Source organism: Bubalus kerabau, chromosome 19, assembly GCF_029407905.1.
Source record: "Bubalus kerabau isolate K-KA32 ecotype Philippines breed swamp buffalo chromosome 19, PCC_UOA_SB_1v2, whole genome shotgun sequence".
Taxonomy (NCBI): domain Eukaryota; kingdom Metazoa; phylum Chordata; class Mammalia; order Artiodactyla; family Bovidae; genus Bubalus; species Bubalus kerabau.
Genome location: NC_073642.1, coordinates 35,243,090 through 35,262,984, shown reverse-complemented (window position 1 = coordinate 35,262,984; position 19,895 = coordinate 35,243,090). Strand labels below are relative to the sequence as shown.

The window sequence follows — 19,895 nt, the reverse complement described above, 5'->3', positions numbered from 1 at the left end:
ATCATGGATGAATAGGATCTGAGATGTTTTTCCCCAGGGCCTGATGGCTGTCAACAAAATCAAGTCACTGGGCTTTTTCTGCAGGCAGGGAAGCTTCTGGGACACAAAAACATTCAGCTCAGTAGGAAGCAGAAAAATAGAAGCCGTCCCCAGTATCGTGATGCACCGAGAGTTTGTTGGGGGCTCAAGTGACCTGAGAGAGAAGTGGTCAGTGGCAGAGCCTCATTCTTCCCTTTTCTTTCTCTGGCAGTGCCCTGCACCCACCCAGGAACAGAGCTACTCAGTGTGCTTGGCAACTTCTAGAAAGAAGTGGGAGCAGCCAGGGTCTGGGTGGGGCTCAGGACCAGGGGGTGAAGACATGCAGGTTCCATTCCCTGAGGGAGAAGGAGGAAATAGACAGGTCCCAGCCTTGATGCTTGTGAGGACTTGACTGAATTTGGCGGGTTTGGGGTTCTGGGACACGCAGCCTCCACCCCGGTGCCCTGGGTTCCCATTTCTGTGGCCGGCACGGACTCAGCAGCTGTGCATGCTGTTGCACTGAAGGCTTCGGTTACTGCCTTCCCCCAGGTCCCTGGCAGTTGGTGGGCAAGCCTCTTGGGCAGCTCTGGGTGATGAAACTGATCACAGCAGCAGGAGAATGGGACTGTGGATGCTCGAGCCCCCACCCCCACCCTCAAACCCCCACCTTCACCTTTGCTTCCTCTCCCAGGGGCTCAAAGTCTGGCAGGAGGAAGTAGGGGCAGCAACTGCTGGGCAGCCTTGCAGGGAAGATGTGGCTGCACCTGCTCCTCGTGGCCTTTCTCCTGTCCTCCAGGGCTCGGGCAGGTGAGTGACCGTTCCCACCCTCAGGGGCCCAACTCCACCTGATAGACTCTGAAGGCAGACCGCCCAGACACTTGCTAGCCCTGTATCACTGGGCAGCTTGCATGAGTCCACAGTTTCCAGCTTCAGATTCTGAGGGCAGGAATTCTATCAGGCCTACCTGGAGAGTCACTATGAGAGTTTAAGTGATGTGGTGTACATAAGGCTCTCAGAACTACCCTGGCACATCAGATCAGATCAGATCAGTTGCTCAGTCATGTCTGACTCTTTGCCACCCCGTGAATTGCAGCACACCAGGCCTCCCTGTCCATCACCAACTCCCAGAGTTCACTGAGACTCAACATCCATCGAGTCAGTGATGCCATCCAGCCATCTCATCCTCTGTCGTCCCCTTCTCCTCTTGCCCCCAATCCCTCCCAGCATCAGAGTCTTTTCCAATGAGTCAACTCTTCGCATGAGGTGGCCAAAGTACTGGCTATATAAATGTGCTCTCTGAACTCAGTTGCAGCCCCTGTGTCAGAGCCTAGGAGATCAAGATACAGTGATAGTGGGCCCATCAGCCCATCTCTAGATCCTTAAATTCATGAGCTGGACTCACAGGGATCTGGAAAGTTCCCTGAGGAAGAAAGTGCCACAGAACTTCAGGGAGAGGCGGCGCCAGAGGGCTCTGGGTTTGCCATCCCCACAGCAGAGAAACCCTCCTGTGAGGGAGGCCACAGCTGGCCCCGCCTTCCGGGCAGGTGGGAGGGCGCTGAGGCTGGATGGAGAGCCAGCAGCACTTTCTGCAGGATCCTGGAGCCTCCCCCAGTTCTGCACCCTGCAGACCCCATTCTCACCAACCACCAGCTCACCCTGCCCCTGCTCATCTCTTCTGCTCCCCAACTTCCAGTCTTTCTGGAGGCACCAAGCCCATGTCCACACACCCACCAGTGCAGAGGTAATGCTAGTGCTTCCTTCCAGGGCAGATCATCGGAGGCCGAGAGGCCAGGCCCCATTCCCGCCCCTACATGGCATATATTCAGACCCTGACACCAGCAGGTCCGACCATTTGTGGGGGGTTCCTGGCGCGTGAAGACTTCGTGATGACAGCAGCTTGCTGCTTGGGAAGGTGAGAACTTAAAGAGCTGCTGCTGCTGCTGCTAAGTCACTTCAGTCGTGTCCAACTCTGTGTGACCCCATAGACAGCAGCCCACCAGGCTCCCCCGTCCCTGGGATTCTCCAGGCAGGAACACTGGAGTGGGTTGCCATTTCCTTCTCCAATGCATGAAAGTGAAAAGTGAAAGGGAAGTTGCTCAGTCGTGCCCAACTCTTAGCGACCCCATGGACTGCAGCCTACCAGGCTCCTCCGTCCATGGGATTTTCCAGGCAAGAGTACTGGAGTGGGGTGCCATTGCCTTCTCCGTAAAGAGCTTCTAGGCACCTGCAAAGCAGATCCAGAAGAGTTCATGAGAGGAGCCATTGAAGGCAGGTTTCTAGCAATGAATAGGTGAAAAAAGACCAAGAGAAGGCCTGTGTGAATGGATAGAAAGGAGGGTCTGATCAGAAAGAATAAGAGGGGGGATGGAAGGCACACCATGGGACTCAAATTGTGAATTCAAGCTCTTTTTCAACTTCTGTAGGGGAGGCAATATTTAAGGTCATTGAATTTCCCACCACCCCCTCATCTCAAGGGGAGGCCTAAGGCACAGAGTTCAGCCCCAGAGCCCTCCTGTCCCTTGGTTCCCTTGGCTGAGGTCTCACTACCCTGGGCAGTCACTTGACCTGTATCGGGGACTGCAGTTCCCGCAGCTCAAACCTACCTCTAGGCTCCCTTTCCTTTGCAGCCAAATAAATGTCATCTTGGGGATCCACAGTGTCACCGCTTCTGAATGGACGCAGCAGCGCATCCCTGTTCTCAGACCCATCCCCCACCCCAGATACAATCAGCGGAACAACCTGAACGACATCATGTTACTGCAGGTACCGACCCTCTGGTTCTTCAACTGGGTGGCTCTCTCCCAGCTTGGGGGGCTTCATGTGTCCTGGGACCATGGAGGGGGAATCAGGGCTGACTCCCAGGGTGGTGGTGGGCATGGGGTGAGCATACAGTCCCTGAGTGCCTGCACACTTCCTGCCAGCTGGCGAACAGAGCCAGACAGGATGAAGCCGTGAGGCTGGTAGCTCTGCCTCAGACAGAGGAAATGCTGAGCCCTGGGACCCAGTGCACGGTGGCCGGCTGGGGCCTCACCAGACGGCACAGGAGAGCAATCACACTCCAGGAGGTGCAGCTGACAATTCAGAGGGATGGAGAGTGTCACAGTCGCTTCAATTTCTACACCAGCCAAAAGCAGATCTGTGTAGGGGACCCAAGAGAGGGGAAGTCCACTTTCCTGGTAAGACAATGTAGGGTGTGCCCAAGACAGGGGGCCCTGGGCACAATGGGCAGTGGGGACATATTCCATCTCTGTGGCTGCAGCCTGGGATCCACACCAAAGTGACGTGGGGTGGGGAGGGGGGCTTTCCCCCATGCATCTGGTGTCTGGGGGAATAGGAGAAGTACCAGACACGAAGGATGTTCACGTGCAGGTTTTCCTGGGGCCAGTGAGGTGCCTTGACCTGGGTTGGGCTGGAGAAGCAACCACAGTCAGGGCTGAAGCCCAGCGATGGGAAAATTCAGAAGCTTTTCTTCTGCACCCCACCACCCTCCCATCTCACACACAGCCGGCACTGGAAGGAGCTCCCTTCAACCCCCGTCTTCTCTGAGGGTTGGGAGAGGGCAACAGGAGTGGGGGGTCCTGGAAAACTGAGTGCCCTTTCCCTCCTCTGCCTGTAGGGGGACTCCGGTGGCCCCCTTGTGTGTAGCAATGTGGCCCAGGGCATTGTCTCCTATGGAGACAGGATGGGGACCCCTCCAGCAGTCTTCACCAGAATTTCCAGCTTCCTGCCCTGGATAAGGAGAACAATGAGACGCTTCCAAGAGTGGAGACCAGAGTGACATCCCACGAGACTGACTCTCCTTCTCTGGGGCAGAGCCCAGCTCCAGGGCAGTTCCCAGAGCCTTAATAAACATCCTCATCTGGAGTGGAAATAACTGATTTCTAATGTGTTCATTAAACATTATTTGTGCACAACAAAGTGTGCCAGGAATGAGGGTGAGCTTTGTCGAGGAAGATGGGATCTCTTTCCCAGGACAAGTGAATCCCTATTCCTACCGGCCTGGAGTCAGCAGGAGCTTCTTCCCTCCTCCAAGCCACCCATTCCTCCGTGTCCCCTCTACCCACAGCCTGGGGAGGGATGGAGGGACCTACCTCTCCCCAGAGTAGGGCTTTCCATTCTCTACCCACTAGAGTATTAGAAAGACTCCACACTAGGTATTAAAGTGTACCCCAAAACCACGTGCCATTGGTGTGAGAAGGATGAGTTGGACAGGCAGACCAAAGGGACAACTGAAATTCTAAACGAGGCCCAATTTAGTATATGGTGAACAATTCTCAAACCACTGGGAAACAATAAACTTTTAATAGGTGTCATTGAAACAAAATAGAATCACTGGGTAAAAAAGATACAGTTAGGTCCATACTTCCTATCATAATCCAAGATAAGACTCAAATGGGATCAAAAATCTAAATGTTTAAAAAATCAAGCCACACAAGTACTAGAAGAAAGAAAAAAGAAGATTTACTCTCTTAAAAATATCTAACAAACACCCATATCAAAGTTGCGCTTTTCACAATGGCCAAGAGATGGGAGCAACCCAAGTGTCTATGGACAGCCAGAGTCTTTCTCCTAAACCCTTTACCACACCAACCTTCACTGTGCTCTAGACCGGTGTTCTCAGTTTCACTGTGATGAGAATCTCCTGCTGGGTTTCTTACTCTAAAATTAAACAAACCTCCACACAATATGTTGACTAAAATGCCTTTTACCCTGAAGATTAACCCATGACTAATACATCAATATTATATTGAAATAAAGGATATCTGAAGTAACATAATAACTTAAACCCAAGCTTTTAGCACCTTAAGGTAACTGTAGAGAATCAGCTAGGAGGTCCTACATCCATCAAAATGTTAACAACTCCTTGCAGTGTTACATTTCCCACCTGAATTCTTGCAGTTCCCATAATCTGAAATGGAATGATCCATATGCACATATCAAATCCAACTGGCTCTACACAGATATACCTTAGCAAATTTGTCCATTATGTTTATGGGTTCAGTTCAGTTACCCAGTCGTGTCTGACTCTTTGCAACCCCATGAGTCGCAGCACGCCAGGCCTCCCTGTCCATCACCAGCTCCCAGAGTTTACTCAAACTCCTGTCCATCGAGTCGGTGATGTCATCCAGCCATCTCATCCTCTGTCATCTCCTTCTCCTCCTGCCCCCAATCCCTCCCAGCATCAGGGTCTTTTCCAATGAGTCAACACTTCGCATGAGGTGGCCAAAGTATTGGAGTTTTAGCTTTAGCATCAGTCCTTCCAAAGAACACCCAGGACTGATCTCCTTTAAAATGGACTGGTTAGATCTCCTTGCAGTCCATGGGACTCTCAAGAGTCTTCTCCAACACCACAGTTCAAAAGCATCAATTCTTCAGCGCTCAGCTTTTTTCACAGTCCAACTCGCACATCCATACATGACCACTGGAAAAACCATAGCCTTGACTAGACAGACCTTTGTTGGCAAAGTAATGTCTCTGCTTTTTGATATGCTATCTAGGTGGGTCATAACTTTCCTTCCAAGGAGTAAGTGTCTTTTCATTTCATGGCTGCAATCACCATCTGCAGTGATTTTGGAGCCCAAAAAAATAAAGTCTGACACTGTTTCTACTGTTTCCCCATCTATTTGCCCTGAAGTGATGGGACCAAATGCCATGATCTTCATTTTCTGAATGTTGAATTTTAAGCCAACTTTTTCACTCTCCTCTTTCACTTTCATCAAGAGGCTTTTTAGTTCCTCTTCACTTTCTGCCATAAGGGTGTGCCATCTGCATATCTGAGGTTATTGATATTTGTCCCGGCAATCTTGATACCCATGTTTATGGGTACTTCTTGTCAAAAATTCATTTGCCTAAAGTTCAGTGTATGCCATTTTCCACAAAACGTTAACATCTTTGACAACATTCAGTCATTTCCTCTAAATTTGATATCACCTACCCATAGGAATTATCTCTTACTTATATGTTTTCAGGGATAAAAGTCTCATTATTAAATGTCTGCATTGCCAGATGGAAAGAATACTTGATGGTGGGGGCAGGGGGAGAGGAGAGAGCAGTGGAAGAGCCCTCATGAAGCCCTTCCTCTCTGTAACATTTACTTTGAGCCCCAGAGCTGAAGCTCCAATACTTTGGCCATCTGATGCAAAAGGTGACTCACTGGAAAAGACCCTGATGCTGGGAAAGATAGAAGGCTGGAGGAGAAGGGAACAAAAGAGGATGTGATGGTTGGATGGCATCACCGACTCAATGGACATGAGTTTGAGCAAACTTCAGGAGGTGGTGAAGGACAGGGAAGCCTGGCATGCTACAGTCCATGGGGTCGCAGAGTTGGACATGACTGAGCAACTAAACAACCACCACCAGAGCACCACCCAGGTCAGGAATGCCCAGGAAACTCCCAGGACAGACCCATCTCTCCTCCAAGCCTCTCCCTGCCAGTCAGCTCTCCAAGGCAGCTGTCTGCCTCCAGCCGCCCTGCTGGAAAGATTTCTATAGCCCTCACCATGCCCATGTCCATAGGACAATTCCCTTCATGACCATTCAGAAGCGAGTTCCACCACTCCTCACAGCTCAGCATACTTCCTTATTAAGTAAACCTCAGCAGCAGAGCTTCAGCAAGAAAATATTTTGCACACCAAAAACTAGTGCAAAAGAACATAGTTCCTCTCGCTCTCTTTCTCTGCTTTCAACCTCTGTGCTTTGGAAGACCTACTGACTTGTCTGGAAAGTCACAAAACCATGACAAGCTCTAGGACAGAAACCCGACCAGGAACTTCACTCCTGACCTGATAGCTCAGGCAGACTTCCGGTCCATAGAAACCTGGTGCCTGTGCCCTGGGGCAGAGCATCAGAGTCAGGAGAAGCTAGACACTGGTGATACATCAGAACTAGCAGCATCACAGAAGTGAGGGCTGGTAACCTTGATCATGGTTGTCTGAGTTTGTCTGGGAAAAGTGGGGACCCCAGGAGAAAGCCACCTTTCTCCAACGCATCCACCAACCTCGAGTTGGAGACAAGAGGGCAGCCCAGGACCGGTCCCAATAGCTCAAAGAATATGTCTTTCTTGTGGAAACGTTAAAAAAAAGAAAAACTCTCAGTATACAAAATCTGCCCAATACTTTATGAATCAGTTCAAGATTTTAGGTGGCTTGACCCCCAGAACAACTACAAACTTCACTAGACTGATATCTATCAAGACTGCTTTATCACCAGCAATCCACTCCTGGGCACATATACAGACAAAACTCTAATCCAAAAAAATATATGCAATCTGTGTTCAAAGCAGCGCTATTCACAATAGCCAAGACATGGAAGCAACCTAAATGTCCATTAACAAATGAATGGATAGAGAAGATGTGGTACGTATATACAGTGGAGTACCATTCAGCCATAAAAAATAATGAAATAACGCCATTGCAACAACATAAATGCAACTGGAGATCATCATACTAAGTGAAGTCAGAAAGTAAAAGACAAATACCATATGAAATCACATATGTGAAATCTAAGATACGGCACAAACGAACCTATATTCAAAATAGAAACAGACGCATGGACATAGAGAAGAGACTTATGGTTGCCCCTGGGAGGGGGTTAAGGGAAGGTTGGAGTTCGCAGATGGAAGCTATTACGTATAGAATGGATAAACATTAAGGTCCTTCTGTGTAGTGCAGATAACTATAGTCATAGTTAATCATAATGGAAAAGAGTATTTTTAAAAAGAATTATATATGTACATGTGTCACTGAATCATTTTGCTGTATGAAAGAAACTAACATTGTAAATCAGCTATACTTCAATTTTTAAAAAAGGTTGCTTTTTCAAGTTTCCACTGAATTTTCAGAAGTACAATTTTCACAGGCTACATTATGATTCACTGTTTTGTTGTGCAAAAAATTACGAAACCATTTTCACATCCAGAAATTTAACAGGCCTATCTCCAAACACCCCTAGTACCCCCCCCCCACACTTGGTTGACCCTGGCCCAAGAGAATCAGATGGTTCCATTGATTAGCATCAGCTCTGCATGCTCTGGGGCTTTCCTGAGTTACGAGGCCTAGGATGGTACTAGGGGTTCCCAGAAAGACAAGACTCTTTTGTGCTCCTTACCTTCTCTCCCAGTGAGCCACAGTTAACATGAGGTTGTCTCATGCCAGGAACCCCCAACACCTGCTCCAGCCTTGTTTGTTATCATAAAAATCTACAGATACCATGTATGGTGGGGAGCGCCATCTGACCTTTCTGCCCCATTTCATCTCCCCTGAAAGAGAAAATTTCCCTGGAGTTCTGTCTTCATAGGAAACAGGACAGGAACTGCCAGGTGGCCTAAAACAATTGGACGTTCAGAGGATGATAGTCCTCAATGGTCTTTAGGGACCCAGCTCAATGAGATGGGGGCCTCAGGCTCCCCTGGGCAGCACAGCAGGCTCGCAATGTGACCTGTTTCCCTGGTTAGTTCTTATCTCTCCATAGAGAGGAGGGGCTCAGCCTTTGTTCTGGAGCACTTCAAATACATGTGAGGGGGTGGGGATCTGTCTTCGAGATAAACCACCTGGAAGCTACTCTCTCTGACCTACTCTGGCTCTTTCTTTGTTCCTGAGCTTCTCAGACCCCCTGTGTCCTGCTTACTTCCAGATGAGGCTGGTTTCAAAAACCCAAAACTTTTGAGCTCGTGGAGCAGAATACCCTGGCTTCTTTCTCCCCCATCATGAGCCAGGCACATAGTAAATGTCCCACAAATGCTGTTGGATATGTGAATGAACAGTCTCCAAAATTGCTTTGGGTCCTAATGTGGTCTGAATTTCAGCACAGATTTATCTTTTTAAGCAATTTAACTTTCAAGCCAAAGAGGACATGTGCAAGGATTAGAAACCAGAGTGAGGTGGGGAAATGGGAGGAGGGGGCCTGGGTGGAAGCCAGCCCCCATGAGGGCCATGGAATCGGTGGTGAGGTGACACCGTGAGGCTCGCCTGGGTTCTAGATACCTGCCCTGGTGGAGCAGAGTGGCTCAGGAGAGCGGGGTCAACGAGAGGGTGACATCTAGGAAACTGTGAGATGGCTCATTCATTCTTATTCTGGACGGTAGCTCCTGGGACAACGCAACTCACCCTTAGCTTTGGAGAATGGGAAGTTACAACACTCATTCTCAGCTGTCCCTCCCCACCAGGATCCTGTGCCATCCTAATTATAAATAACTTTCCACATGCCAGGGTGTGACCTATGAAAGGGAGAAGACCCACCAGGTCTCCATGGGAGTAGTTTTCTGTAATCTGCACACACTGTGTCCAGAAGCAGATCTGGAGTCTAGCAAATTTCTGGGAATGGACTGAGGCGAGGAACATCATAGCAATAGTCTCGCAGGGGCACTGGGGAAGTGGTGTTGCTGGAATAAGCCAGGCCTCTGAGGACAGAGGGCCTTCCCTTGTGACTCGGTTGGTAAAGAATCTGCCTACAGTTTAGGAGACCTGGGTTCGATCCCTGGGTTGGGAAGATCCCCTTTAGAAGGGAAAAGCTACCCACTCCAGTATTCTGGCCTGGAGAATTCCATGGACTGTATAGTCCATGGGTTGCAAAGAGTCAGACATGACTGCACAACTTTCACTGAAGACAGGGACAGTCACTTAACCTCCTTTAGCCCCAGGGGCTAGGAGGTCGGCCAGTAAGAACAGGAGCAACAGCATCTTCTCTGAAAGCTGAGCAGGTCTGAAGCAGCGTGCGCGTTCTCCTTCCAGGTTTTTTCAATTCTGAGTTTAAAAGGGCAGTCTCGGGCACCACCAATTTACTCGTGGTTCTATTGATTCCCAAGATGTGAACTTTCATAGAATTTTCATCAGAAAAGTCTATGTGGTAAGGGTGTTTCAGGAGCTGCATTCTTAGGCCCTTGAAAGCACAACAAAATTCATCTAGAGAAAGTCCTGGATGGACTTTCTGAACAGAGAAAGGTGGGGGGCTGGTGGCATTAATCCGAAATGGTGCCCCCTTCCTCTACTTTTGATCCTCCAAGACCATAAATCTGACCCCACCATGCCTTGACTTTGTCATTAGGTATCAAAAAGCATACAACTATCCAATTATACTCTGTAGAACTTCACTTTTTTTGGATAGCTGAAGAGGTTTGTTGTTGTTATCTTTATAAGTGCAAAATTACCAAGCAGAAGTCTTTCCTAGAACACATTAGGCAAGAGCCTAGCCGTCCATCAGCTTCTTGGTAGTTTCAGGCAACTGCAAACTGTTGGGGATGCAGGTGAGGACCAGAGACTGCGGATGAAGTGGAGGTGGGGTGTCAATGAGAGTGCCAGGAAAATAAGGTAGTGACAGAATAGAAGAGTTTGAGAAGGTGGGTTTGACAGACAAATGCACCTGAATTTATTTTATGGTCCAGTCCTAGGTAGCCCTTATAAAGCCAGAATTGTTCTCAACTTGTTGATATTTCAAAGATTTAAAAGACCCCAATATTAAAGCAGTTGGGAAGCATGCAGATAGTAACAGCAAGAGGATAAACAAAGCTTTGTCATTCATTCTAAATTTTCCGGGTCAGTCCTGTCCCTCCTGGCCCAGGTAATGTGGGTTCCAGGAAAGACCATGATGTGGGCAAAGGTTCTGCCCACCAAGGCTCCTTGTTGCTGGTGAGGAACCAGGCATATTTGCTCATGCAGTTCTCTGCACACAGGTATTTAAGCGTTGTCAGCCTTAAGGGCAAGTTCCAAGCTATGATTCTACTTAGAATACATGCAATCAGACAAACAGTTTAAATTGCTTTTATTTGTTCTTTTATAATTTAATATAGATATGAGAAGACTTCTGGAATCTTATCTCAAACTGGACATAATGTTTAAGATACTTTGCATGTATTGGCTCAGGCCTTACCCGCAAGGAGGAACATGTATCTTCTCATTTTCACTCTCTGCCCCAGACATGACAGTTAAAGGGGATACATGGCTTCTTAGCTTTGATGGTTTACTGGTCCTCCCCCACCACCAATCTGCAAACCACAAATATGCTCAGCAATGTTGTAATAATTTATTAAACCACTGTGTTGACACACTGGGCTTTAATGTACCTATAAAATATTATTTATGATGTTTGGGGAAGTATAGAAAATCAAAGAGGATAAACTATAGTTTTAGCCCAAAGCAGGTGTTTATCATTTTACTGCATCTTGTCACATAGAGCCGTGAGAGTTTTCACAATTTCTGTAGCTGGTTTCCTGTGCATTTGGCTGCGCTATCACACTTTTCTGACAGGTTTCCTCAGCTATTTGGACTCCACCTTGGACTACCCTTGCACCCCACACGTGGCTCCAGCCTCCCTTCTCCAGGGCTCCCCGTGGATCCACATAATGTTGATCAGCAATTGTCTCTCTCTCTGTTCTCCTTCTCCCCGCCTCCTCCTGTCTCACCTGACCCACATCTAGCTCTGCTGCTTGGACCGAGGGCAGAAGGCACCTGTGTCGAGCTTGGCTGTTATTCCAGGAGAGTAGCTGGCTGCCCCTGTCAAGTCATCACTAACAAATCTGGAATTGCTTTAGGACTTTTCAGTGAACAGAAGTAAAAAATAAAAATGAATAGGATATCAGATGTGTGGAACACCTCATGCATCTTATAAGTAGGGAGTCCCAGAAGGAGAAGAGACACAGAAAGAGCAGAAAAAAAAAATTAAAGAGGGAGTTTGAGAGAGAATGGATACATGTATAGGAATGGCTGAGTCACTCTGCTGTGCACCTGAAAAAAGTCACATTATTCATTGGCTATACTCCAATATAGGGCTTCCCTGGCGGCTCAGTGCTAAAGAATCCTTGCCTGCCAATGAAGGAGATGCAGGTTCGGTCCCTAGGTTAGGAATATCCCCTGGAGGAGGAAATGCAACCCATTCCAGTATTCTTGCCTTAAAAATGGACAGAGGAGCCTGGCAAGCTGGGTCCATGGGGTCGCAAGAGAGTCAGACACAACTAAGCATGCCCATGCATGCATACTCCAATAGAAAATAAAAAGTTGAAAAATTTTGAATAAATGATGGTTGAAAATTTCACAATATTGATGAAAAACTGTAAAGTATTAACGTTCAAAACCAAGAAACTCAGTGAACTCCAAGTAGGAGAGAGTATCAATATCAAAGAAGAATGGGTGAGATTTCCCCCACTCCTCCTTTCTTTCTATCCTAGATCTCATCATTTTATTTCCAGCCCAGCCCTCTCTTCAGATAGCACCTCTGGCTCATTCTCTCCTACAGTTTCTCCTTCTGTGTTATGTTCACGCATGAAAAATGCTGGGGTGGAGCTACTTCTGCGGTCTATGACATTATTCAGACACGGGGCCTCTTGTCCTTGATCTAGAAACTAGAGTGCTCTTAAGGGAAAAGTAACTCCAACAATGCCATCTGTGTGCAGAAGAGGTAGCTGCCCACTTTCTCCAAATAACGTCTTCTACCATTAGAACTTTTTAAGAAGAGTTGCAAGAAATTTAAATAACTTTTTAAATTGTAGTAAAATATACATAATAGAAAATTTACCTATTAACCAGTTTTAAGTGTGCAGTTCAGTGGCATTAAGTACATGAACATCATTGTGCAACCTCCACTATTATCCATCTCAAAAAAATTTTCACCTTCCCAAATTGAAACTCTTAACCCATTAAGTAGTAATCCCCCATTACCCCTTCCCCCCAGCCCCTGGGAATCACCATTCTACTTTGTATCTCCTGAATTTGCAAGAGATTCTTACATAAATGCAAGAGCCTTCATGATCACATTGTGAGTCTTGTACCTCACTTATCACTTACGCCTTAATAGGTAGCAGGCAAAACCTGTGCAAACAGACTGTAAGAGAAAAGGGATGAAGAGCGAGCTGGGGAGGGAACAAGTCATCACAAACAAGCCTGCCTGACTTCATCCTGCCCCTGACAACCAGGTTGAAGCCAAGGTTCCTCCTACCTGTCCCTGCATGTGTACAGGTAGGCTAGAGAGGCCTCGCTCTGCATACTTTGGGCCATCTTGTAAGCTGAAGAAAGAGGTGAGAAGCAAATGCCCTTGCTCATCTGGGACAACTGAAAGATATCCGAAGCCTGGTGAGGGCATCTGTTCTTGTTTTCAAGCGAAGAATAGCCCAAGTTCAAAGTGACTGCCCCCACCTGGGCATTCCTTCTCTAGTCTTTCTACAAACCTCACATACTGAGACGGAGAAGGCAATGGCACCCCACTCCAGTTCTCTTCTTGCCTGGAAAACCCCTTGGACAGAGGAGCCTGGTAGGCTGCAGTCCATGGGGTTGCAAAGAGTCGGACATGACTGAGCGACTTCACTTTCACTTTTCACTTTCATGCATTGGAGAAGGAAATGGCAACCCACTCCAGTGTTCTTGCCTGGAGAATCCCAGGGACAGGGGAGCCTGGTGGGCTGCCATCTATGGGGTCGCACAGAGTCAGACACGACTGAAGTGACTTAGCAGCAGCAGCAGCATGTATTGAGAAGAATGGGGGATGCAGTGGAAATATTTGTGCTTCCAGAAACCACAGCCCTAGTCCTGATCCTGAGGTTTGAGAAAACTCAATTTGTGGCTTGGTCTAGGAGGTCCCAGTCTTGGAGTTGGAGAAGAATTTCCACAAGAGAGGATCCTCGGAGGTGAATGGACTCCAGAATATCTTTAGGAGAATAGATGAAGAGCTGGAGCTGTTATTTTTTTTCAGGAGAAGAGAGTTACACTGACAGGACACTAGACACGATCAGTTCAGTTCAGTCGCTCAGTCGTGTCCGACTCTTTGCGACCCCATGAATCGCAGCACGCCAGGCCTCCCTGTCCAGCAACAGCTCCCGGAGTTCACCCAGACTCACGTCCATCCAGTCAGTGATGCCATCCAGCCATCTCATCCTCTGTCGTCCCCTTCTCCTCCTGCCCCCAATCCCTCCCAGCATCAGAGTCTTTTCCGATGAGTCAACTCTTCGTATGAGGTGGCCAAAGAACTGGAGTTTCAGCTTTAGCATCATTCCTTTCAAAGAAATCCCAGGGCTGATCTCCTTCAGAATGGACTGGTTGGATCTCCTTGCAGTCCAAGGGACTCTCAAGAGTCTTCTCCAACACCACAGTTCAAAAGACATGATAGCTCCCCTAAATTAAGGACTGTCAGATTGCCTGAGGTGAATTTCTCCCTGTGGCTCCAGAGCTGGGACATAAGAAGTAAAAGAAAGAGAAGTGACGATTAATATTTATTAAAATCTTTTTTATACACCAGGTACTTTGAAAGAAATTTGTAATGTACTGTGTCATTTTATCCTCAGAATTCTTTGGGGATTCCTTAATCCAGAGATGAAAAAGGAACTCTCACAGAGTTTAAATAACTCGATAAGTCACAGTAACACAGAGATTCCAACTAAACTCAAGTTAGTCAAACACTGACTTATATCAAACACTGACATATATCACTGAGATGTATGGATGACTAGAAAGCCCCAGGGAGACAGACTTCATCAGAGAAAAAGATGGGATGACCTAGACCAACACCTAGACCAAGCCACGTGATCCAGAAAGATCTGAGAGCAGCAGGCTGAATGGTCCTGTGACCAGTGAGACCAGGAGAAAATAGAAGAACAATACCTTCTGATTGAGAGAGGGCTGGCTAGTACTTGGGAGATCAGTGTCCAGTGCCTGTGGAGAGCACAACAAGGAATATTTTCCTTAAGTAAACTTTGGACCCCTGCCAAACCTCTGCTGCTGGGATTTACTTAATAGGGGAGGGTGCTAAGCTGTGAGAGGTAGTGGACCTGACTTTTGGGATGGTCAAGAAGAGAACTGTCCTCTGGAGGTGAGCATGGTGAGGTCTGTAGAAACCTTTCCAGCAGGGCTGCTAAAGGCAGGCAGCTGCCTTGAAGGGGCTCAATAGCTGGAAGATCCTTAGGTGGGGAGACGAGTCTGCACTAGGAGTTTCCTGGGAACTGAGTCTTGACTTGGGTGGTGCTCTGGGGCTCAAAATGAATGTTACAGAGCTTAGGAAGGACTGTACGGGGGCTCTTCCACCGCTCTCTCCCCCCACTTCCACCATCAAGTATTCTTTCCACCTGGCAATGCAAACATTTAATAATGAGATTGTTTTCCCCTAGAACATACAAGCAAGACATAATTCCTATGGGTGGGTAGTAGCAAATAAAGGGAAAAAACGACTGATTAGTTTCAAAGATGTATCACTGATTAAAATTTTGTTGATAAATGACTCACACTGAATATTAGGCAAATGACCTTCTGGCACGATGTATCTATAAAAATCTGATCAAGTTTACTGAAGCATTTTTGTATATATCAGTTGGATTTGATGTATGTTCAGTAATTACTCAAGATTATGGAAACTGCAAAAATTCAGGTGGGAAATGTCACATGGCAAGGAGTAATTACCATTTATTTATTACCATTTATTTATTACCATTAATTACCAGTAATTTATCTGTTTATTTTTGGCTGCCCTGGCTCTTTGTTGTCATGCACGGGCTTTCTCTAGTTGTGGTGAGTGGGGGCTACTCTGTTGCAGCGCACAGGCCTCTCGTGGTGGTGGCCTCTCCTGTTGTAGAGCATGGATTCTAGGATGTGGGCTTCAGTAGCTGTGGTACACAGACTTAGCTGCTCCACGCCATGTGGGATCTTCCCAGACCAGGGATGGAACCATTGTTCCCTGCATTGGCAGGCAGACTCTTAACCCCTAGACCGTCAGGCAAACCCAGTTAACATTCTGATGACTGTAGAAGAACCTCCAGCTGATTCTTTATAGTTACCCTAAAGTGTTAAAACATGATTTTAAACCATGTGACTTCAGAAATCTATTATTTGAATATAATATTGGTGTATTAGTCACAGGCTAATCTTTATAGTAAAAGTCATGTTATTTTAGCCAACATATCATGTGCAGTGTTGTATAATTGTAGAGCAAAAACCCAGAAGGAGACCCTCATCACATGGAAATGAGAACATTGGTCCACAGCACAGCGGGTTGGTGTGGAAAAGGGTTTGGGAGAAAGACTCTGTCTGTAGACACTTGGGTTGCTCCCATCTCTTGGCCATTGTGAACAGCACAGCTTTGATATGGGTGCTTGTTAGATATTTTTTAAAAAGTAAATTTTTTTTTCTTTCTTCTGTTTCTCCTATGGTTGATATTTTCATTTAGATCTTTGATCCCATTAGGCGGACCCGATTTTATCTTTTTTCCCCAAATGACTATCTGTTTCATTGCAATCTATTAAAAATTCATTGTTTTCCAGTGATTTGCACTGCCACATTTATTCTTAAATTGAGCCTCATATGGAATTTCAATTGTTCCTTTGTTTTTTATGTCCTACCCAGGCCAATGGCATGTGGTTCTCAGGTACCTAAGGGGGCATCTCTGGTAGGATGGAGAACAAGGAACCTTACTCTGGGAAGAGGTAGGTCCCTCCATCCCTCCCCAGGCTGTGGGTAGAGGGGACACGGAGGAATGGATGGCTTGGAGGAGGGAAGAAGCTCCTGCTGACCCCAGAACAGTGGGAATAGGGATTCACTTGTCCTGAGAAAGAGACCCCATCTTCCTGATGAAGCTCACCCTCATTCCTGGCACACTTTGTTGTACACGAATCATGTTTAATGAACACATTAGAAATCAGTCATTTCCACTCCAGACTAGGACATTTATTAAGGCTCTGGGAACTGCTCTGGAGCTGGGCTCTGCCCCAGAGAAGGAGAGTCAGTCTCGTGGGATGTCACTCTGGTCTCCACTCTTGGAAGCGTCTCATTGTTCTCCTTATCCAGGGCAGGAAGCTGGAAATTCTGGTGAAGACTGCTGGAGGGGTCCCCATCCTGTCTCCATAGGAGACAACGCCCTGGGCCACATTGTTACACACAAGGGGGCCACCGGAGTCCCCCTACAGGCAGAGGAGGGAAGGGACACTCAGTTTTCCAGGACCCCCCACTCCTGTTGCCCTCTCCCAACCCTCAGAGAAGACGGGGGTTGAGGGGAGCTCCTTCCAGTGCTGGCTATGTGTGAGATGGGAGGGTGGTGGGGTGCAGAAGAAAAGCTTCTGAATTTTCCCGTCGCTGAGCTTCAGCCCTGACTGTGGTTGCTTCTCCAGCCCAATCCAGGTCACGTTACCTCCCCGGCCCCAGGAAAACACTGCACGTGAACATCCTTCGTGTCTGGTACTTCTCCTATTCCCCCAGACACCAGATGCATGGGGGAAAGCCCCCCCACATCCCTCTGATCTAGGCCCCAGACTGCAGCCATGGGAATGTGGTCCGTCCCACTGCCCAGTCTGCCCAGGGTCCCCTGTCAGTGTTAGCAGATGCCGTGGTCTTACCAGAAAGGCAGACTTCCTCTGTCTTGGGTCCCCCACGCAAATCTGTGTCCGGCCATTGTAAAACATGAAGCGTCTCCTGCACACCCTATCCCTCTGCACCCTCAGCTGCACACACTGAAGCGTGTCTGTTCTTGTGTTCAGGCCGATCAGGCCCCAGCCAGCCACGGTGCACTTGGTCCCAGGTCTCAGTCTGTTTTGAGTCCGAGGCAGAGGCACCGGCCTCACAAATCGATTAGGTTGAGCTCTGTTTGCCAGCTGACAGGAAGCATGCAGGCACTCAGGGACTGTCTATTCTACACTCACCCCATGCCCGCCCGTGCCCGCCACTGCCCTGGGAGTCTGCCCGGCTTCCCCCCTCCCTGATCCCAGGACACAGGAAGCCCCCCAGGCTGGGAACGAGCTGCCCAGCTAAAGAACCAGAGTGTCGGTACCTGCAGTAACATGATGTCATTGCTCTTGTTCTGCTGACTGTATCTGGGGTGGGGGATGGATCTGAGCACAGGGATGCGCTGCTGGGTGCTTTCCAGTGTCCTGATGTTGTGGGCCCCCAGGATGACATTTATTTGGCTGCAAAGGAAAGAGAGCCTAGAGGTAAGGTTTGAACCACAGGAACTGTGGTCCACAATAGAAGTCAAGTGACTACCCAGGTTTGCCAGACCTCAACCGAGGGAACTCAGAAACAGAAGGGCTCTGGGGCTGAACTTTGCGCCCAAGGTCTCCCCAGCCTTGAGCTGGAGGTGGTGGAGGACATAGTGATTTTGAATTTTGCCTCCCCAAAAAGAGATTGCAAAAATACCTTGAAGTCATAACTTAAGCCCCAGTGCATACATGTCATTTCCCATCTTGTTCTTTTTCATCAGGTCCTCCCCCATTCACACCGGCCTGCTTCTTGTCCCCCAATCTCTACATGGTCTTTTTTTTTTCACCCATTCAAGCTAGAACCCTGCTTTCGATGACTTCTCTCGTGAACTCTTCTGGACCTGCTTTGCTGGCGCCCAGAAGTCCCTTAAGTTCTCACCTTCCCAAGCAGTGAGCTGCTGTCATCACGAAGTCTTCACGCACCAGGAACCCCCCACAAACTTTCACACCTACTGGACTTCGGATCTGAATATATGCCATGTAGGGGCGGGAATGGGGCCTGGCCTCTCGGCCTCCGATGATCTGCCCTGGAAGGAAGCACTAGGATTACCTCTGCACTGGTGGGTGTGTGGACATGGGCTTGGTGCCTCCAGAAAGACTGGAAGTTGGGGAGCAGGAGAGATGAGCAGGGGCAGGGTGAGCTGGTGGTTGGTGAGAATGGGGTCTGCAGGGTGCAGAACTGGGGGAGGCTCCAGGATCCTGCAGAAAGTGCTGCTGGCTCTCCATCCAGCCTCAGCGCCCTCCCACCTGCCCGGAAGGCGGGGCCAGCTGCGGCCTCCCTCACAGGAGGGTTTCTCTGCTGTGGGGATGGCAAACCCAGAGCCCTCTGGCGCCGCCTCTCCCTGAAGTTCTGTGGCACTTTCTTCCTCAGGGAACTTTCCAGATCCCTGTGAGTCCAGCTCATGAATTTAAGGATCTAGAGATGGGCTGATGGGTCCACTATCACTTTATCTTGATCTCCTAGGCTCTGACACAGGGGCTGCAACTGAGTTCAGAGAGCACATTTATATAGCAGGTAGTATGTGCCAGGGTGGTTCTAAGAGCCTTATGTACACCACATCACTTAAACTCTCATAGTGACTCTCCAGGTAGGCCTGATAGAATTCTTGCCCTCAGAATCTGAAGCTGGAAACTGTGGACTCATGCAAGCTGCCCAGTGATACAGAGCTAGCAAGTGTCTGGGCGGTCTGCCTTCAGAGTCTATCGGGTGGAGTTGGGCCCCTGAGGGTGGGAACGGTCACTCACCTGCCTGAGCCCTGGGGGACAGGAGAAAGGCCACGAGGAGCAGGAGCAGCCACATCTTCCCGGCGAGGCTGCCCAGCAGTTGCTGCCCCTACTTCCTCCTGCCAGACTTTGAGCCCCTGGGAGAGGAAGCAAAGGTGAAGGTGGGGGTTTGAGGGTGGGGGTGGGGGCTCGAGCATCCACAGTCCCATTCTCCTGCTGCTGTGATCAGTTTCATCACCCAGAGCTGCCCAAGAGGCTTGCCCACCAACTGCCAGGGACCTGGGGGAAGGCAGTAACCGAAGCCTTCAGTGCAACAGCATGCACAGCTGCTGAGTCCGTGCCGGCCACAGAAATGGGAACCCAGGGCACCGGGGTGGAGGCTGGGTGTCCCAGAACCCCAAACCCGCCAAATTCAGTCAAGTCCTCACAAGCATCAAGGCTGGGACCTGTCTATTTCCTCCTTCTCCCTCAGGGAATGGAACCTGCATGTCTTCACCCCCTGGTCCTGAGCCCCACCCAGACCCTGGCTGCTCCCACTTCTTTCTAGAAGTTGTCCAGCACACTGAGTAGCTCTGTTCCTGGGTGGGTGCAGGGCACTGCCAGAGAAAGAAAAGGGAAGAATGAGGCTCTGCCACTGACCACTTCTCTCTCAGGTCACTTGAGCCCCCAACAAACTCTCGGTGCATCACGATACTGGGGATGGCTTCTATTTTTCTGC

General features: G+C 48.6%; 2 protein-coding genes across 2 annotated transcripts; one reads left to right on the top strand and one right to left on the bottom strand.

Annotated features, from left to right (window-relative positions):
- Positions 1–770: 770 nt before the first annotated feature.
- LOC129633919 (cathepsin G-like) lies at positions 771–3,796 on the top strand. Its single transcript, XM_055555889.1, has 5 exons — positions 771–825; positions 1,783–1,930; positions 2,646–2,781; positions 2,940–3,194; positions 3,635–3,796. Exons 1-5 carry the CDS (start codon positions 771–773, stop codon positions 3,794–3,796), a joined length of 756 nt encoding a protein of 251 aa, XP_055411864.1.
- Positions 3,797–16,720: 12,924 nt separating this feature from the next.
- LOC129633918 (cathepsin G-like) lies at positions 16,721–19,253 on the bottom strand. The gene is made up of 5 exons (XM_055555887.1): positions 19,199–19,253; positions 18,333–18,480; positions 17,746–17,881; positions 17,315–17,569; positions 16,721–16,882 (listed from the first exon to the last, which is right to left on the bottom strand). Exons 1-5 carry the CDS (start codon positions 19,251–19,253, stop codon positions 16,721–16,723), a joined length of 756 nt encoding a protein of 251 aa, XP_055411862.1.
- Between the last annotated feature and the right edge of the window lie 642 nt (positions 19,254–19,895).